Raw genomic sequence first — 18,778 nt, forward strand, 5'->3', positions numbered from 1 at the left:
TTGGTCTGAACTCACTCTTTGGGCTGCCCCTCTTTAAACTAGCAGAATTTAAAATTAGGATAATGGCTTTCCCGTCTCTTTTCCTTCACATCCCCAATTCTTAGCCCAGACATTTGAACCAACAAAGAATCCATACCCTGGAACCTTGGAAATGTATGCTCCGTGTTGACATAAACTTCTTGAAGTTCCAAGGAAATAATGCAGCTGAAGAGGACACAGAAAACCCATACAGAGTAGGGGCACAGTGGGGGAAATCTCCAGAGGCAAGAGCTCCTGAAGATTTGTGAGTCTGCACCAAGATGCTTCTGTGGTTCTTGAAACAGCCTTCCTTGTCAGCATCGTTGGGACTTCACAGCCTCCTCCCAGGGATCTTGTCCCCCATAGCTTTCAACGGGTCCTTTGCACAAGGGTGGAAATTGTGTCTCGAGGCCACAATTCTGACTGCGGAAAGCAGTCTTTACAGACATCCCTTTCTGTAGCCGCATAAAGGGAAGGGCCTCCTTGGTCAGGAGAATTGCCGTGATTCTTCTAAACCCAGCTCACTCCCACTTCTGCCTTCTGACAGCTGAAGGTTTTCAGGTTCTCTTTTTAGCACAGTTCTTTATAAATCTAAATGAGATGTGCAGTCATGTTACAGAAGGTCTGCCCGCATGGGGGTGGGATGTGCCAGGAACCGTTCTCAGGTTCCCCTTCTAGAATGATGCCGGCCCTCCGGGAGCTCTTACTCTCCATGCCTTTGATTTCCAAGTTTTCTGTCCATGAAATATTTGGTTCTCAGAGCTGCTGGCAGGTGACAATAACAAAAGTGGAACTGATTAGAATTTGAAGTTAGTTGTCAACTCACTACAATTCTAACAAAAAGGACGAGGATGAGCCCTGCGGTCGGTGGTCTTGGGCTCCTCTGAGGTTCCCCCCGCAGGTAACATGGCGCTTCTCCCACCTGGCAGGTGTCATTTGTCAGGAAATAATGTCAGCAAAACAAGTGTTGCCATTTTCCTCCACCTTCTCCTCCTCCTCCTCATAGTGGTTATAATTTCAGAGAAGAAAATGCTCAGGAAGTGATCATTGCAGTCTGGGTTTACACAGACGGTTGATATAGTTTTGTCCCTCGAAAGGAGGCGCTCCCTTATGGTAACAGTAAACTTGGAGGGTCTAAAAGGCTCCTTCTGCTGTGTTAACCCTGTGACTCATTTACAGAGTTGGAGACACTGCTGTGTCAGTGAGGACATCCGTTCACATACGTGTGGCTCTCTGTCTGTCATTGCATGCAAGTTCTGTCTTGTGGATGAAGTGCCTTCTGCACACCACATTGGCTGGCTGGGGCTTTGCCTTGATTTGAGGCCTCTTTTAGATATAAGAAAGGAAAGGACTCAGGGTCTGCCACAGAAGTGTATCCAAGGTCACGAGGTTCTGGCCTCCCTGCGGTACGAGGCTGAGGTGGGAGGAAGGGACACCCATCATATCACAGTTTATGACCACAAGGAAGGAGGTCCCCGCTCCCCTGCCAGGAGACTGACCACACTCGGGATTTGTAATAACAGTGATTGCAATGATAGCAGCAGCAGCTAACCTTTATTGACTACCTGCCAGGCACTGTGTTTTTCCCATTTAATCCTGATCACAACCCTGAGACAGAGACCGTGATTATCCCCAGGAAACCAAAGCCCAGCAATTTGCCTGTTGTCACACAATAGTGTGTACGTCCGTATATACACTGGAAATGTCCTCTTTCCTTTCCTGATGAAAACTGCATGAGCCCTGCCTCTCCCCTCCAGCTAAACAACAGTGTCCATTTCCAAATACCCTCCCTGAGCCGCACGAGTTGAGGATCTGTGGAGAGCATCACCTGATATGTTTCTAGCACTGTGCTGGTACGCCTGGATGTGTCCTGTTTCCCACTTTGGAGAGTAAACTCCCAGCCATCAGGGCCCAAGGGGTTCTCCTTCCTAGTTCCCCAACACGTGGTTCAGAGTGTCTCCTAAGTGGTCGGGGTCCCGGCGAGGGATGGTATCTGCTTATGCAGTGTCACCGGGGAGGCTGTTGATGGGCGATGACGGCTGAGTGCATGCCTCTCTTCTCAGGAAGATCGGTTACCCAGTTTCTTTGCCCAGGAGACATTTCATGCCACTTCTAAAATAAGCGTGGTGGTGACATGGGGCTCAGACGCTCTGCAGGTAGCAGGGGTGAGAGTTGGCAGTCTGATGGAGGAGGAAACCAAACATCGTGAATCACATTCAAAGAGAACGAGCAATCTGGGGCCATTTAACGTGGGAGCTGGCAACCTCCCATGCCTCGCAGGCCCCGAAGATTTCACTGTGTGGCAGCATTTTGTTATTTATCAAACACATGTGCACATGTGTGCACGCACACACACACACATAATAACTACAATTATGTGCCAGACACGATTCCATCACTGTACTACTCTTAACTTGTTTAATCTTCAGCAACCATGTGAAGTAGGGATAGTTGTCTTCACTGTACAGATGGGGAAACTGAGATGCAGAGAGGTGACTCCGTCAAGACACCAGAGCTAGTCACAGAGCCAGGATTACTGCCCTGTCAGATGGTACAGTCATTCGTTATGATGATGCTCACCCATTAGGACAATGTGAAATATTTGCAGCATCCAGATATTATGACAAAGAATCCTGTAATACGTTTGCGAAATAGTTTCATGCAAAATTGTTTTTTTCTTTGTTTTAGATACTTTCAGGAATAAGTTCCAGTTAAGTAGAGAAATCTGTTTTTAAAGGAATGTATCCCCTCAGAATTTAAATGCATAGTGTGTATTCAGAAAGAAAAAGGTTGAAGGATACAAATACTATTAATACACATGACCTTTTACAAAGCCCTTATCTATGATATTGTGATCTCATGGTGGGCAGATACTTTTGTTCCTGTGCTGTCTCGAGGGATTACAGACCGAGAAGCTGAATGCTCTGACCAGGACAACCCAGCTGGGGCAGATGTGGAGCCTAAATCCCAGTCCTAACCATGCCTTCATAGAGTGTATAACCCACTAGAGAGAGGAGGAAAATGTTCAAAAGTGACGACTGTATGTAGTCCTCAAGGCCTCAAGTAACCTGTTTTGGTAGCAAATGAATCAAAAGCATTTTTGCTTTCTTGTGCATCCTACACATACCAAGCATAGTCCCAGATCTGTTATACATAGTTAAGTGGATCTTTGGCGGGGCGGGGGGGGGGGGGGGGGGTGGGGGCAGGGATTTAACCCCTGTTTTAATTGGGAGTGGGTTAAAACTACGACATCCCTGGATTATACCATCCCCTTCTGTAAAATTCTAAATTCCAGGCATGGAGATGTAACCATAGAATATGTGCAGCCCCAGCCCCAGACAAAAGTGGCTTGTTCATTGTTTATTTCAGTTTCTCTTATTCATGAGAACTTGGTCTCCTGAATGGTTCGTCCATTTGGTAATTTCTTGGTGAAAGACTGAGTCTTGTATGTGCCTAACATAAGTTCTTACCAATATAAAGTAAGGGCTTATTTGGGACTTGGTAAAACTTCCATGCCTCAAGGCATAGTTCATTTATAAATCCGCCAACAAGCATTTGCACCTTCTCTACCTTGTGCCCAGTAGTCACTGATAAAGCCTGAGTTCTGTTCCAAGGGGACAGACTCGTTGAGAGAAAATTGCCGGTGAGTAACTTGTCTCGGACTCTGCTTTGAACTTCTCACTCACACGCTATTCTTCTCTTTTCCCCTCAAGGGTCGAGATTACTGTTCGGAAGAAGAGGATATCACATAGCACCAATTCGACCACTCAAACCAGGAGCTACTACTGTGTAAATAAGTTACACCCCAGTTGAAATCTTTGCAAAGGTCGGTTCTCTTCAACGAACAGCACTATAGCAAACGAAGATCGTTCCATATCGTATGCCCCATTAAATTACAGTGTTTCTTAATGAACTTGCAAAGGAATATTGCTAAAAACAAACAAACAAACAAACAAACAGAAAACCGTTCTCGAACTTTCTTTGTTGCTGCTAGTTAAAACTTGTTGCAACTTTTCACTTCTCTTGTGTCCAGGTATGCAGCAAAATTCTGCAATTTCACCTTAAAGATACTGTTGGTTTTACAGATGCTCTCCAACCTATTTTCTATAAGATGAGGTAGTGGTGAACTCAGATATCCAACTCCTGTTGTAGAACTGTTCCGCTTCTAAGACAAGCGTCTCCTTCCCTCTCTCCTCCCTCCCTCCCTGTCTCTCCCGAGCGGTCCAGAGCCTTGCTTCTCACTGGCAGTGTTGCGCTTTGGAGATGGGATGGTTGCTATGGCAAGCTTTGTTTCTCTGCTAAGAAGAAGTAGAGAAGCTCTTATCCATTAAAAGCATGTTGTGACGTGACTCCCGGAGTGACGTGGGAGTGAGCAGCAGGTGTCATTGACTAGGGATCTTAATCAAGGATTAAGCTTGCAACACTGGCTTTGCTCAGATGCAGACGGAAGTGTGATCACAATCATTTTGAATCCCTCTTCCCCACTTTTTTTTCTAAGAAAATAAACATTTTACTGTTTTTATGTATCCTTGTCTTCTCCCATTCATCCAGTTCAGTGTTTCACGATGATCCCGGGCGCAGAAGATGAGCCCTCCTTTGCAGTGACACTGATAATTGACCTTCGTGGCTCCCTGCCCTCCCATCCGTCACCCACCACCCATTAGCAGGCTGTCAGTGGTCAGAAGAGATGAGGGGACACCCCTCGACTTTTTAGGAGGGCCTGAAACCACCCTGTTACCTTTCATTTCGTTAGCAAATAAGCCATCCTCCGTCCTCACTCTCTCCCTTCAGAATGTTCCATGAACCTTGCCACTTCCTCCTCCTCTTACCTGCAGCACTGGCTAGGACAGTGCAAAGCGTCTGCCTACTGGAAATGTAGCACGTTGACACTGGTGATGATATTTGGAGATGCAGAAGCCAAAGCCCCAGGGCAGTGGTGGGGGAATGTTGACTGTGGGTTTGGTAGAGTTTATTTTTCCATATTATATGAAGAGAATGATCTCTTCTCGAAGACAGAAGTAATATTTTTAACAAATGTTGTCACAAGTAAATAGCAATCAAAAAGGAGAAAATAACTTTTGTATTTTTTTAACGCGTTTGATAGCTTTGATGAGGGTTCTCTTTGTTACTGTCAGGGAAGGGCACCCTATTAAATGCTATGCTAGGTTTGGGTTTGTCCCACAGAAACACAGAAGGAGCACTGGGTGTATCTCTCTCGTGGGGTTTATCAGCCGCACTGCCACCCTCCCAAGGTGGGTAGTTATTTGTCCTGGGTAGCCAAGCAGCACCTGCCACGGAACAGAATCAGAAGCTGAATTTGCACTTGCTGAGGAGATGAGCCTTGACTTTACAATCCATCCATGTGCTAATGGTGCGAGTCCTTATCTCTGTTTAGACCGAGGGGCACAACAGTGAGGGAGAGGAAACTCAGTCAAGTGCTACAGAAAATGGACTCAAATGTTAGCAACAAAAGCCCTTAATTCTTTCAGCCGACAGCAGCTATTTTGGGGAGCAGCTGTGGTTGTTACATAAATAGAGATGCAGCCAAAATTTAAGGCTTTTTATCCTGCTTCAAGCAGAAAAATGCAGAGAGAGTCAAGTCGCCTAGGGTTCTAAGTTCCCTCCCTTTGTACGGTTTTGGCCAAGTGACTAAAATAGTTTTCCTCCACCGTAAATGAGCTGCTGAGCCCCACCTGAAACCTGTCCATTCGGGACTTGGCCTACTGTTAGATGATTTCCTATTCTTACCAGGCAACAATGATGCTGACACGAAGCATCTTCCCTGTGACTCCTCTGTTTGGTGTCTCAGAGAGTGTCTTCCCAGAAAATCACCGCCTTCTACCCAAAGATAAAACATGCTCGTATCGTTTTTTTCCAGTCATTTTTAACATTTGACATCAGACACATGTACACGGAACTAAGTGTGTCCTGGGAATTTGACTTCTGAGTGTTTCATTAAACTAGAAGCCTGTTCCCATGAACCAGGGCCTCTTCACCTGGAGTTCTGTCTCCTGGGTTTAACTCTTTGATGTGCAGACGTGATTTCATCTGCAGATGAAATCTGCATACACATCGGTGTATCTAGAAATAGATCTGAGAAATGGGGTGGTTGAGTGGGTTGGCATGAGATGCTTGACTATGTTAGCAGCACACAAAGCTTGTCTGTTTTCCATCGTTGGCTTTAATCATAAAAGTGTCAAGTGATTTGTGTTTGTACTTTATTTTTTTTTATGCCTTCTGAAAGGGTCTAATGCAAAAATATTTTGCCTTTCCCCTCCTCCCCCCCCCCCCACCCAAGTGTATCTGAACATTAAGCAGATTGTCTCAGATACAATGAAAAGAATCATCCAGAAACTAGTGCTTCAGCTGGCTGAGGACTCGGGGAGATGGAAGGAGGGAGGGAGGGAGGGGAGTGGCCTGGCGGATGGAGGTAGAAAAAGGAAGGATGAGAAATGGACTGAGAAGCTTTTAGCAGAGAGAGTTGATAGCATGGCCAAGTGCCGGATGCAATTCAAAATCCAGCTGCCTGGCGGCCAGTGGGTGGGGCCGACTGCCAACAAGATTTACAGCTGGATTACACACGCTTTATGTGTTCTAAGTTGTGGAGTTGTAAAAGTTCAGCAGTATATGCGCTGCTTTCTTTTGGTTGGCGGAGATTCAAGATTCTGGAGTCCTTGCTGTCATAACTGAATACGCATTTGTTACTGGCAGAGAACCTCAAAAGAAGCTTTTACCTCAGCAATGCCTGCTAGCCCCAGGCTGGAGCATAGAGCCGTGTTATGGTCTATTTAGGGACAAAGAACAGTACAAAGTCCAGAGACGAGGAAACTAGGTCAGCCCTCGGTGGCCACCCACAGGCCCGCTGGGAGACAGGTCTCTCCCCCTCTGCAGAGCCCCTGGTCTGAGACGGGGCGTCTCTGACTCGAATAAGAGATGAGATGAGCTGGTGGAGGAGTAGCCTCAGGTCGTCTGGGCTCTGCACTGGCGCTGCCGCAAGTCAGGGGCGCCCCCAGAGTCCGAAGTGACCCGCCTGTGACCTCAGAGCCCCCAGGAGCAGCCCAGGGACAGTGGCGCCCCCTTCCTGGCCCCATTTGATGCCATCCTGCTTTGAGTTGCACCTCTGTCCTCCTCCCAACCTCATCAAGACTTTCTTCCTCTGAGGGCCAGACTCTCCCATAAGCCCGCTAAAAGCAGAAATTATACCTCTCATGAATTTTACCTCAGAGCCTGTGATGCAGGCCAGCATATTGATTACAAATTCTGCTCAGACATTAGGCAAGGATTTTAAGAGCGCTCCATCTCTACTGGCCTTAGAAAAGAAACTCCGTTAAATATGTTGGTTTCCTAGGAAGAAAAATGATCAAATTCTTATTCCAAGAAAATACTGACTCTGAATCTTGGACTCCGGGACTCTAGTATGTTCTATATGAAAGGCAAAACGATTGGTGTCTAAGGCAGCCTCCCTCCTCCCAACTCCCAAATTAAAAAAAAAAAAAAAAAAAGGCATATTAGATTGCACTGTATAATTTTACATAAAATCTGCCTTCCATGCTTCTGCCCCTGGAAGGCATTCTCAGAGCTTTATTTCTTTGTACCTCTCAGAAATAAAGCTTTTTGTTAAGTTGCTTGAAACGCCAGAAGGAAAAGAAGACCGGGTCGAGGAAAGGGAATATATATTTAGAGGCATGATGAAAAGGTGGCAGGAAGCAGGAACATTGGCTTCTGGAAGTCACGTGTGGACTGCTAGACCCCCACGCGCTGGTGTGAAGCTGGATAAGGCTGTCGGCTTTCACACCGCGGCAACTGTCCTTGCAATAAACCTTTGGAATTTTGTGAATGAGTTGTATGGGTTGCCTTTTGCCAATGAATGGACCTGTTTTTCCAAGGGGAAAATATGTCCTTCAGTCACCTTTATGTGTGTCTCTGGGAAAGGGTCAAAAGGCTACAGCAGAAAATGAAGATGGTGGGTGAATATATTTACTTTTGTGACAAACCTGAAGACTATCTATACCACGTCTTTCAGGAGACTCTTGTACCTTATCTGGGATCTAATCCTAATCTTGGGGAAAGAGGAAAAGGAACTAATATTTATTAATTATACTCAACTCTGTGCCAGATACTGTGCTAGGCATTGTATAATTGTCTCGTATAATCCTCACCATAATCCTGTGAAGCGAATCTGTTCCCCTCGTGTTCTAAGTAGTGTATCGTAAGTACAGAATGCATCTATCCAACATAAATGCCCATGTTGAAAGAAGGAAAGATGTCATTCAAGTATTTTCCGAATTTTTTATCATTACTATGCCCTTTGCAACACTGTGAAAACAACCCTTTGAGGGTATCTACCTTCCAGACTCTCTCTTTGGCTCGTCACCAGCTAGCTTTGCCATGGGGAATGTTTTCTTTGGCCTTCCCGTATCTGATGAGCTGCCCACAAACAGGAGAGGCCACTGGCTAACAGGAGTGTAGGGTCCACAAGAAAAAGGCTTTGAGAATTTAAGCACAGGTCTCTCTTCTTGGAATCCTGACAGCATCTGGAAAAGGAACCTGGGACTTCTGCAAACACCAGATGCGGCCAGAACAGGCCTTTGAATGCTTGATTTCCTTCCCTGGCTCCCCAGGCTTATTTCATCACAGGCTGCACCATTTTAAGGTGAAAAGCCTTAACCTTGCAGAGAAGTGTGGGAGAGAATCTGAGCTCCAAAGGTAGAGGAAAGGCCTCGACCATTGACTTACAATCCTTTCTTGTGGGCTAGGTCTTGATGTCTCTTTTTGATGTTTGAACCGGGGTCTGTATTTTCCAGGCTAGTATAAGCACTGAAACTAGATGTGAATCTCTCTCAAGACTTTAATGTTTTGGATAGTCATGTAGTGACTTGAATAGTCATTTAAATAACTTGTCCAAGGTCAGAAGAGCCCAAGAATTCCCCAGAGTTCCTTTCCTTGCTTCTAAAGGCACATCCTCGATAGAAGATGACTCACGTCTCCATGGCAACTGTTAAAGGTGCTGCCTAGAGGGGACCCACCCCTACCCTCACTTGGGTTGAAAGAATCAAAAGAATTTCCTTGTGTAGAGGGGGTGCTAAGTTCAGTTTTCCTGTGAAAACTATCCCCAAGATCTCACCTCCTTCAAACCCGGCAGCTGTCAAATTCCTTCAAGATAACGTGGGAAATGGCTCTTCTCTCTTACACCAGAGAAATGGCTTTAATTCAGCAAGATTCATTCCTAAACCAAAGGCCTCATTCTAATACTGTCTTCTGCCTCTACCCAGAATTCTCTGTTTTTCCCTTTCTAGGAGTTATTTTTAGTCCAAGGCTTTGAACTTGATTGAGTAAGACTTAGAGGCAGTAAAAAGAACTCCATAAACTCAGCCAGAACTGCCTTAGGGTCCCTAGGATTGAAAATAGCTCTGGCACCTTAGGGACCACTTGGCCTAGACCCAGAGGTGATCGAACAGCCCCTGTGTTTTGGGCATTTCCGTCCAGACCTTCAGGGACTGTTCTTTCTTGACAGTCAAGTGAGCGAGGGAAGGGAAGCTTCACAATAGATTTCAAGCCAGCTTTTCCATTCAAAACAAGATGCAAATTTATTTTTAAAAATTCATATCTATTTCCCTGGAACAGAATCAGGCAGCTGCCTTATTAGGACTCTAAATTTGGATCTATTTTCTTAACACACACACACACACACACACACACACACACGCTCACGTGCACATGCACAAAGATGCATAGAGAAAGAAAATATAACTACTTTATCATTGAAATACTTCAAGGAAAAGCTGTATTTTGCTTTTTGTAATCTCTAAGATGACATCTAGGAAAGTATTGGTGTAACTCTAGTAATGACAAAACAGGAAACGCTGGTGATCCCTGTCGTGAAAGTTTGAGTTAGACTGAAACAGAAGGATAGAGGTCTGCTGGTCACCTCACCCTGTGCCCCCTCTGGACCAGGCTGCCCTGCCGCTGACATGTTTGACTTACCTGGGCTTCTAGCCTGGATATCGTGGCTGGCCTCCTTTCCCTATCTGTGGTGCATAAAGGATTCATCCCTCAGGGTATGTGCCTCGTCCAGCCATTTGCATCTACAGCGTTTCCTACATGCTCTCCTGTTCATCCAGTGTGACCTTGACTGGCATTTCGGCAGTTCCACTAGGATGCTCCAACACCAGTGCTGGAGCCCCTTCCTGTAGGATTTGGGGCCCTTCCTCCAGGTTGTCCCAGATGTAGCATGTTTAGCATTGCCTTCTCCAGTGTTGAGGACTCATGCATTCAGTGTTTATAGAGCGCACAGTATACTCCAGGCACTGAGCTAATTGCCAGCAATACCCGGTTGAGCCAAACATAGCTCCTGCCCTCAAGGAGCCTGCCATTAGTTGGGAAGACACTGTGGGATCAGTACTGGGTGCTGCGGGAGCATCTCAGAGTAAGAGCCGACCGGCTTGGAGAATCAGGGGCTCCCCGAAAGAGGTGACATCAAAGCTCAAGTTTGTTAGAGGACTGAGGGAGAGCGTTGCAAAGGGCCTTCTACGCTGAGGGAACAGCGTGGGTCTCAGCCCAAAGGAGAGACAGCGTAGGCTGTCGGGGTAAAGTCGCTGAAGCTGGGAGCTGAGGAGTCGAGGAAAGAGGGTGAGGACAAGCAGTCAGCTGGCCGGTCGCAGAGGGCCTCAGAGGCTTCACGGTGGACCTGGGGTGGGGGGTTAAAGAAGAGCTATAGGCCATGCTCTGCCCTCCGAGTCAGAGGTCACTGCTGAGGTCACCCAGAGAGGTAAGTGTGGGCAGCACCAGGGCCAGGCTCGGCCCTCTTGCTGTGAAAGCTCACAGTTGCTCGCTGAGATGATTCATTCCCAGGTGTCCTCTGCCTCTGCCCCCACCCCACCCCAGCACCTTGTCCTCCCGCCAAAAGCTGTTTGCATTCAAGGGCTTTAACCTGGGCTAGATCTTGCTTAGAGGCATACAGGGCACACTGCCTGGCCATCCTGACCTGTCCGTGGAGCCACGAAGGTTAAGAATACCTCTTGGGAGGAGGCTGGCCTAGACCCTGTGATGAGGGTGTGCCCTAAGCTGAACACATGGGAAGCAGCAGAGGGCTGGCTGGCCTAGTGTGACCCCTTCATTCATTCTACCCAAAGGCTGCTGCGCTCGGCCAGCCTTTCACCGAGTTAGGTCACGCCCTGTGGCCAAGCCTTTGCTCTGTCCGGAGTACCTACCTGAATCCTGCCAAAGAAAGGGGATATTAAAAAAAAAAAAAAAAAAAAGCACAAATGGAATGTATGCACATGGAAAATACCTGCAGGCCTAGACAGCTGCCATGGACCTCACGGGGACCGAGGAGCCACCAGAGTTCAGAGCTCTGCACCTTCCGGTCATGAGGCAGGGAGGCTTGGGAGAAGCAGTCTGTCTGTGGAGACAATTCACAGTGCCTTCTCGGTTTTCCAGAGAACCCATTCAGAGTTCAGAGCATTGGGTTCTGCCCTCCCCCATCCCCACAAATGATTAGAAATTTTAGAAAGAGAAGAGAAAGAATTCGATGAATCAAAATACTAGCTATGAGGCAGCACAGTTTCTAGAAACTTAAGAAAAGGCTCGAACAAGTGCTGGTTTCCCCAAGAGGCTGGAGGAATTAGGGGCCGAAGGTACGGTTTGGTCTTCTGCTCGGGGACCCCAAAGGGTTCTGAATATTCCTGGGGACTGACCTCTTGCAAAACCCCCACACCTGCCTCCTGGGTGCAGCCTTGGCATATTCTACAGCAACACCAGCCTTCTGAACCTTGGAAAGATTTGAGCTCAAACACCCACCCTTTTCCCAGATGCTCCTCTAGCTCCTTGCTGAGGAATTTCTAATTCGATGTCTTGTGGTTCCCACTCAAATGTCCCACAGGCCTGGCCTGTTTCAATTAGAATTTGGCCCGCGGTTATCATGACGTCGGAAATTGAAGAACCTTTGGCCTCACACTCACCTACCTTAAAATCAAGGTCCTGGAGGGTCCCCTCGGTGGCAGTAGGGGGTGGTCATGGGATATGGCGAGGTTTGCCTTAGGGCATCCTCTCCCCATTGTCAGCTCTGGTCTAGTTCCCTCACTGTCCCTGGGAAAAGATCCAAATGCCTCCTTGCTGGTTGTCAGTGGCTGTTTGTTCCGCGTATTGTGTTTTATTTGGGAGAAGGGCCTTACATTCACGGGAGATAATAGTGGCAGGATCAGGAGGCATCAGCTCTCAGTTGTGTCTGAGAGGTGACTCGGGGCATCGCCTTTCTGAGCACCTGCAAAGCTTCCTCGGGCGGGCACGGGAGCCCAGCTGGGCAGGCTCCCCAGCTCTCTGCATGCACATGAACTCTGTAAAGCAGTGGGTGCCCGTTATTTCCACCGCACATGCCTATCAGCAAAAACTCTGTGAGAAGCACCTCCTCTGTATGTTTAGAAATTTATTTAAAGCGCATATTCATAATACTCCTGTACTAATATATTAGACACATTATAAAAAGTATACAACATAGAAATCTTAAAAGAATAAGATAAAAAAAAATATCATAAACAGAGGTTCTGGTATTTTCTCTCTGAACACCTGAGGGGGACCTCAAATACCCCCCTGGGATGTGCACACCCACTTTGGACACTACTGTTTTAAGAGCAAAGCTGCACACCTTGATGGAGTCCATCCCAAACCACCGTGCTGGCGCTTGGCCTGCGGAATAAGAAGGTCTTAAGATAAAATCCCCAGGAGCTTCTGACCTGGGAGACAGGGCAAGCAAACTCTTCACACAACATAATTTAAAGAATTAAAAACCTGCCCGACCGGAAAGCTAACCCAGACAGTCGTGGCTACAGGTGCTAAGAAAAGATCAGGTACACTGTCCAGAGTCGTGGGATTGCTCATCTTCCCTCTCTGGGTCTCCAGAAGAGGACGTTTGGCGACATCCCTGGCTCTTTCATGATTGGAATTCTTTGAACCCTCCAACTGCTTCAGCAGCCACATCGCTCGAATATTATTGTTGATTTGACCACCAAGATGTAATGATGATTCTGTTCCATTTTGAAAAGGGTCTGAGAAAGTGTACAGGTCTAATTATATATACATATTTATACATGTGTATTTTTGTTTATTGTTACATTTTGACTTTGGACTTTCTATTAAATAATTTTTAACAGTTGACCTGGCTTTGTTCTTTTTTTGTGCCTTTCTTCTTTCCTGGATCTCCAGGAGGGGGCCATTTAAATGTCACAGATCTTGTCCCTGTTGTCCCTCCCTGTGTCTCTCTTCTTCCCTATTCTCGGTACACAGGGCTTCTCCTATCCATTCTTTCAAGTTCTGATTTTGCAGATATGTACTGCATCCAGGACCCACTTGGAAAGCCCCCAACTTTGTCTTCATTGTCCCCAGTTTCCAGGGACAGCCCACTCAATCCCGTCAGCTTCTACAAATGCACAAATTCACGGGTTTGATGAAGGTGCAAGAATGAGCAATAATAAAAAATCATGCCATGAGCCTTTTAAATCTCTTGTACATCTCCACTCACTCTCCCCATTACACACATACATGTGCACACACATGACTTCCTAGCTGCAAGACCTTGGACAAGTCACTTAACCTTCCTGAGCCTAATGCACCTCATCAGTAAAAAATGACACTTTTCTCATAGGTTTGATCTGAGGAGATCCCATAGTAAACATTCAATGAACAACCACCTGCTTCATGAAGGCACTCAGCCAGCCCATGTGTGTTCATTGCACAGTGTATGCCAGGCACTGGGGTCTCCCAAATAGGGGGGCAGGGACATGAGGACTTACAGAATGCCCCTCTTCAAAGTCAAATGCAGGAGAAGCAGCACGAAAAATGAGGCAGGTACCTTACAGTCTCTCTCCTGCCCGCCTCCAACTCGGTGAGTACCTGTCACGTATGGGAGGCTCAAAAAAATCGATTCTCTCAACTACACTGGCCTTTCAGGCTCTACCAAAGAGAAATACACACACACACACACACACACACACACACACACACATACACATACACACAGCCTCCAAGCATGAAGTCAAAAGCACTTGCCCTTGGCTCTGTCCTCCCTGATGCATCAGCCTGTTCACGTCTGATGCTGGTCCATCAGCCAGCCCAGCCAGCCTTCTGCCCTCCACCCTTGCCCTTGGGAATATTTGCCTTGTGATTTCCTAATGGTGTGGAGGTGCGAGTTGGGGTGGAGGTGGTGCGTGGGAGGATGACAGCCTGCCAAGGAGAAGGAGTTGATAACTATTCCCAGGTTTTTTCCTGCAAGCAGTAGAGCTGGAAGTTCAGATTTACAGGCGAGTGTTATGGGCTGTCAAACAAGGCAAAAACCCAAGATTCTGCTCAGGGTAAATTCTTTCAAACACAACAAGCCTGTTTCTTCCTGCGGAAGTTCATTTGAAATCACAAGGCCAAGGGGCACCTGGGTGGCTCAATCGGTTAAGTGTCTGACTTCAGCTCAGGTCATGATCTCATGGTTCATGAGTTAGAGCCCTGCCTTGGGCTCTGTGCTGACAGCTCAGAGCCTGGAACCTGCTTCAAATTCTGTGTCTCCCTCTTTCTCTGACCCCACCCCACTTGTGCTTTGTTTCTCTCTTTCAAAAATAAATAATATTAAAAAATTTTTTTTAATTTCAAAAAAAAAAAGGAAATCACAAGGCCTGCCAAGCTTAAAGAGCACCCTAACCCCAATCCTGCTCCACCCCTCCCCACACATGTGCTGGTCTCTCTCCTGTGCCCCAGATTGGGGCTTTGGGAGCTTCTCTTGAACCTCAAGTCGAAGAGGAGTCCAGCTGACAGGACTCTAGACTGCCCCTTGGTGTCCACTCTCCACGCCTTCGGTAGCAACATCAGCGTCCAGGTCCCTGGTAATTGCTGGGCTGAACCCCGCGTGTGGCTGCCCAAGTTCTCTCAGATGGAGGCCAGAGGGGTGAGAAGTGGCCTGTGAGCCACGGCTTCCCGGAAGCCTTAACTTCCCGGAAGAAGGCCTGGCTTCCCGGAGCCTTAACTCTCAGTGGGCTGGAGGAAAATAAGGCGGCAGACCACAAGGCTAGGAGTGAGCAATCCTGAAGCTCGGGGCTGGTCCAGGGGATGGCTGTGGGGGACGGGTGCTTCTCCCAGGGTTCTCCCCGCCACTGTCACCCTGCCACTGACAATGCCCATCCACCACTTCTTGCCAGAATGCTCACACAGAGTCATCGGGAGGTAGACATGAAGCTTTAACTCCTTCCACTCACCTTGCATTACAAATGCAGCTGCCTGCTCCCCAGCAGAACCAGCTTCCACAGGGCTGTCTGCTCTTTGCCGGGTCTTCGCCCCTACACTACCCTGTCGTGTTTATTCTCTTCTGCTTTCCGTTCTCTCCTCGTCTGGAAAACTCTTCATTTTTCCCTATCACCGTAAACTGAACTTCCTTTGAGGTCCATCTAAAATGGACCACTTGCATGAGAGCCTGCCTCATGGCTCCAAGATACACCAGTCTTTCCTGACAAAAAGAACTCTCCCTTACAGGATGGGCCAGATGGTGGTGGGGTTTGGGGTGGAAGCCCTGAGACTTGAGCCATGGAGAGTTCTGGTGTCAGACTAGGTCACCAAGTGCCCAGCAACCAGGCCAAGTGCAAACATTCACTGACTGAGAGCCAAATCGCCAGTGCTGAGAAAGGCTGAGCCCATAGCAGAGCCCAGTGTGGGTGGGCAGTGGGTCTGAAAGCTGCAATGGTCATGGAGAAGGGCATTCAGGGGGAGAGTGGAACACCTGTGCACAAGTACACTTGTACCAGAGTAGACATTTCACATCATGTTTAGCATTATTTCTAACGAAAAGAATTAGACACAGTCCTAAATGGCCATCAAAAAGAGAAAGGATAAATAAATAGTAATGCAGTCAATCTTGTATCAACATGGATAAGCCTCAAAAACAGTGAATGAAAAACATTCAGAGGATACCATATGATGACACGCATATAAACTTGGAAAGCTTGCAAAACCATGTCGTATATTACGTGTGGATACTGAAATGTATAGTACCATGCATGGCAGAGACAAAGACCAATTGCAACAGAGTATGAAGAGAGGGAAGGAAATGGTGCTGAGGAGGGTTAACAACGTTTTAAAAATTGGCTGAAGATGGGGCACCTGGGTGGCTCAGTTGGTTGAGAGTCCAACTCATGATCTCAGTTCAGGTCTTCATCTTGGGGTCATGAGTTTAAGCCCTGCCTTGGCATGGAGTCTACTTAACAAAAAAATGGCTGAAGCAAACTTGGGGAGATAGGGTATCTGTGTTATTTGGACGGTATTCTCTAAAGACTCTTCTGTGTACTTGGAATATTTCATCATGTTTAAAGGGACACATGAGTGATCCAGGAGCCACCTCAGCCCAGTGACCATCTGCAGCAGGTTATACTCAGGCTGCAGCCAGACACGAGTGAGAGCATTCAAGGTATGACAGGGAGCGGATCTCCCTTCCCCAGGAGCTCTGGTAGCACGACAAATGTGTTCTTCATCTCACATTTCTATGGTCTCCGCCCCAGCCCTCCCATATAGATGGCGGATCCGGACTGTGCCTTCCCTTGAAGCCCCTCAGCTCCTGGCAATGGCTCAACCCTCACTTTTTGATTCCACTTCTCTCACGTTTGCCGTGGGTGAGACTCCATCCGGCCTTGGGCGTGTTCCAGTTTGGCACAAAATACCCTGTCCACATGGGTCTCCCTCCGGGACTGTGTGGCCCACCTGGGACCTCTCACATAGCCCCTCAGAATAGCCCACGACCACTTGCCACCAAGTCTCAGAAGGTGTGGCCTGCAGTCTAGAAAACGTTGAGGAAGAGGTTTGATAGGCATGGAATGAACCCAGAGGACAGGTGAGAGAATCCTGTGTGTCGGAGGCAGGAATTTCATCAGACATAGGGAGATATTCAGTGCAGTTCCAAACATCACAGGACAAATGCCTGCCAGTAGCCTTCCAGAACTTGGTTCCCCGAGAGTTTTATGGCTCAAATAAATGTCACGAACAGTGAACACATGCAAGATGTGATAGGGGTTGAGAATCCAGCCCTCCCTCAAAAACTAATAAATAAAAGAGAAAGTGCTACTTGGGCAGAGCTGTCTGACTGGGTCATTCTAAGGCTAGTTTTTATTGATATTCTACTCTGGAGACATCTCAACAATGGCTGCACGCTGGAATCACCCCAGGGGAGCTTTTCAGCCCATCACCACCCGACCTCAGGTCGGTTAAATCAGGGTTTCTGGGAGTGGGGCTGAGCATTTTTAAATATCTCCCCAGGCAACTGTGAGGTACAGGGAGGATTCCAGAACCATGTGTCTACACAGCATGCCACTGAATTGGGCACCAGCAAACAAAACTGAACAAAATAAACCCTGCCCGTTAGGAGTTAAACAACAGTAGCGGGCCGGTTTGTACACACACACTCCAAGGCTGTGAGCACTCGGGGGGGGGAAGCTCTGCGATCATTCTGGATGGGGAGAATGAGCAAGGCAAGTGGGAGAATGGGTGGGGACTCCCCAATGACACAGAAAGGGCGTCCCTCTTGTTGATATGGGACAAGAGAATGAGTCAACGCCTGGACGATGAAGCACTCAAGCGAGGGAAAGGCCTCCAGGTTCCATCTGGTTTCCAGGCACGATTTTGCTCAATTGTTCCAAAGAAAGAGAATTTCATGAAGACACCCCGATGGGAAAGCTGCTGCCTCCACTGGCCGCTCGGCCCTCCCGGGCAGGAAGTTTACCCTTCGTGGCTAATCTCAAGCAGCAGCCTCAGCCAGCCCCTGCTTTACCCGGACCCTGAGCTGCTGCCCCTCAGCCTTCAGGACGCCTCTCATTGTGGGAGGTGTATTCAGGCTGGAACACAGCATCCGGGAAACGAACCCCTTCCCCCCCAAATGGACAAACTTCAGGGAAAACTGATCCCTGTCCGGAGGAAAGGCTTTGTGTGCAGGAGGAGTCCCTGGTCTCAGGGGACTGAAGGCAAGAGTGCTGCCCTCTCCGTGGAGCCCCTGAGCGGAATAAACAGAAAAGCAGCATTTATATGCCCTGTGCCTTTAGTGGGGCAGGAGGTGGGGCTTGTTATCATTATTATAGCTGGGGGCTGCAAGGGTTGAATTCCTGGAGAATTTGGAAACTGCCAGCTGGGATGTTACCCAAGACATATGCCTGTCCCCACATGGAGCAGCCGGGCTCACGGCTGGAATTTCAAACACTTGCCCCAATTGTTCACACGGTTCTGGTCATTGGTATGCTGGACACTTGGTAATTGACCCGACGCTAGGTTCTCATGCTCTGCTGTCCCTACCAGGGACTGGCAGCCGTGAATACCACCAACACAGAGAAGAGCCAGTGAAAAGTGGTTGTAGAGGCAGATCCGCCATCACCCTGCCCCCCAGGGGCCCAGCCGTGTGGTGAGGACGCTGAGAGGGACGCTGGCCGGTTCCCCACAGTCTTGTGTTGTCAGCTCATGGCCCCCCTGAATGTTTCTCATTGGCTGCAAACCAAGGCTGGAGCCCCCAGGAGACAATCACACTGGAATACAAATGGAGTTTTACACTTAAAGATCGGGTTGGATGGCACATGACCGGAGGCGCATATGAAGGAGAAATCCCTTTCTGAAACTCTGTCATTGTACACACGCAAGTTCAAGTCCCTAACAAGGCCCTGTCTGTTTTCAGTCCCACCCAACTACCAGGGCTTTGCCCAAAAAAGGTGAAAGGGAAGCTTTAAATCAAGTCACCCTAAATCTTTGGGATTTATCC

General features: G+C 47.9%; 1 protein-coding gene across 1 annotated transcript in view; it reads left to right on the plus strand.

The window, feature by feature from the left end:
* CE4H1orf21 (chromosome E4 C1orf21 homolog) overlaps positions 1–6,222 on the plus strand; it is a 230,421-nt gene extending 224,199 nt beyond the window's left edge. Inside the window, exons 6-7 of the mRNA XM_086693884.1 lie at positions 2,082–2,170; positions 3,732–6,222. Coding sequence (XP_086550010.1) covers positions 2,082–2,170; positions 3,732–3,831 — 189 coding nt within the window. The 3' untranslated portion in view covers positions 3,832–6,222. The remainder of the gene's footprint in view (positions 1–2,081; positions 2,171–3,731) is intronic.
* The last annotated feature ends 12,556 nt before the right edge of the window (positions 6,223–18,778 follow it).

The sequence above is a fragment of the Puma concolor genome, chromosome E4 (assembly GCF_028749965.1).
Source record: "Puma concolor isolate L17-30 chromosome E4, mPumCon1.1.hap2, whole genome shotgun sequence".
NCBI classification, from domain to species: Eukaryota; Metazoa; Chordata; class Mammalia; order Carnivora; family Felidae; genus Puma; species Puma concolor.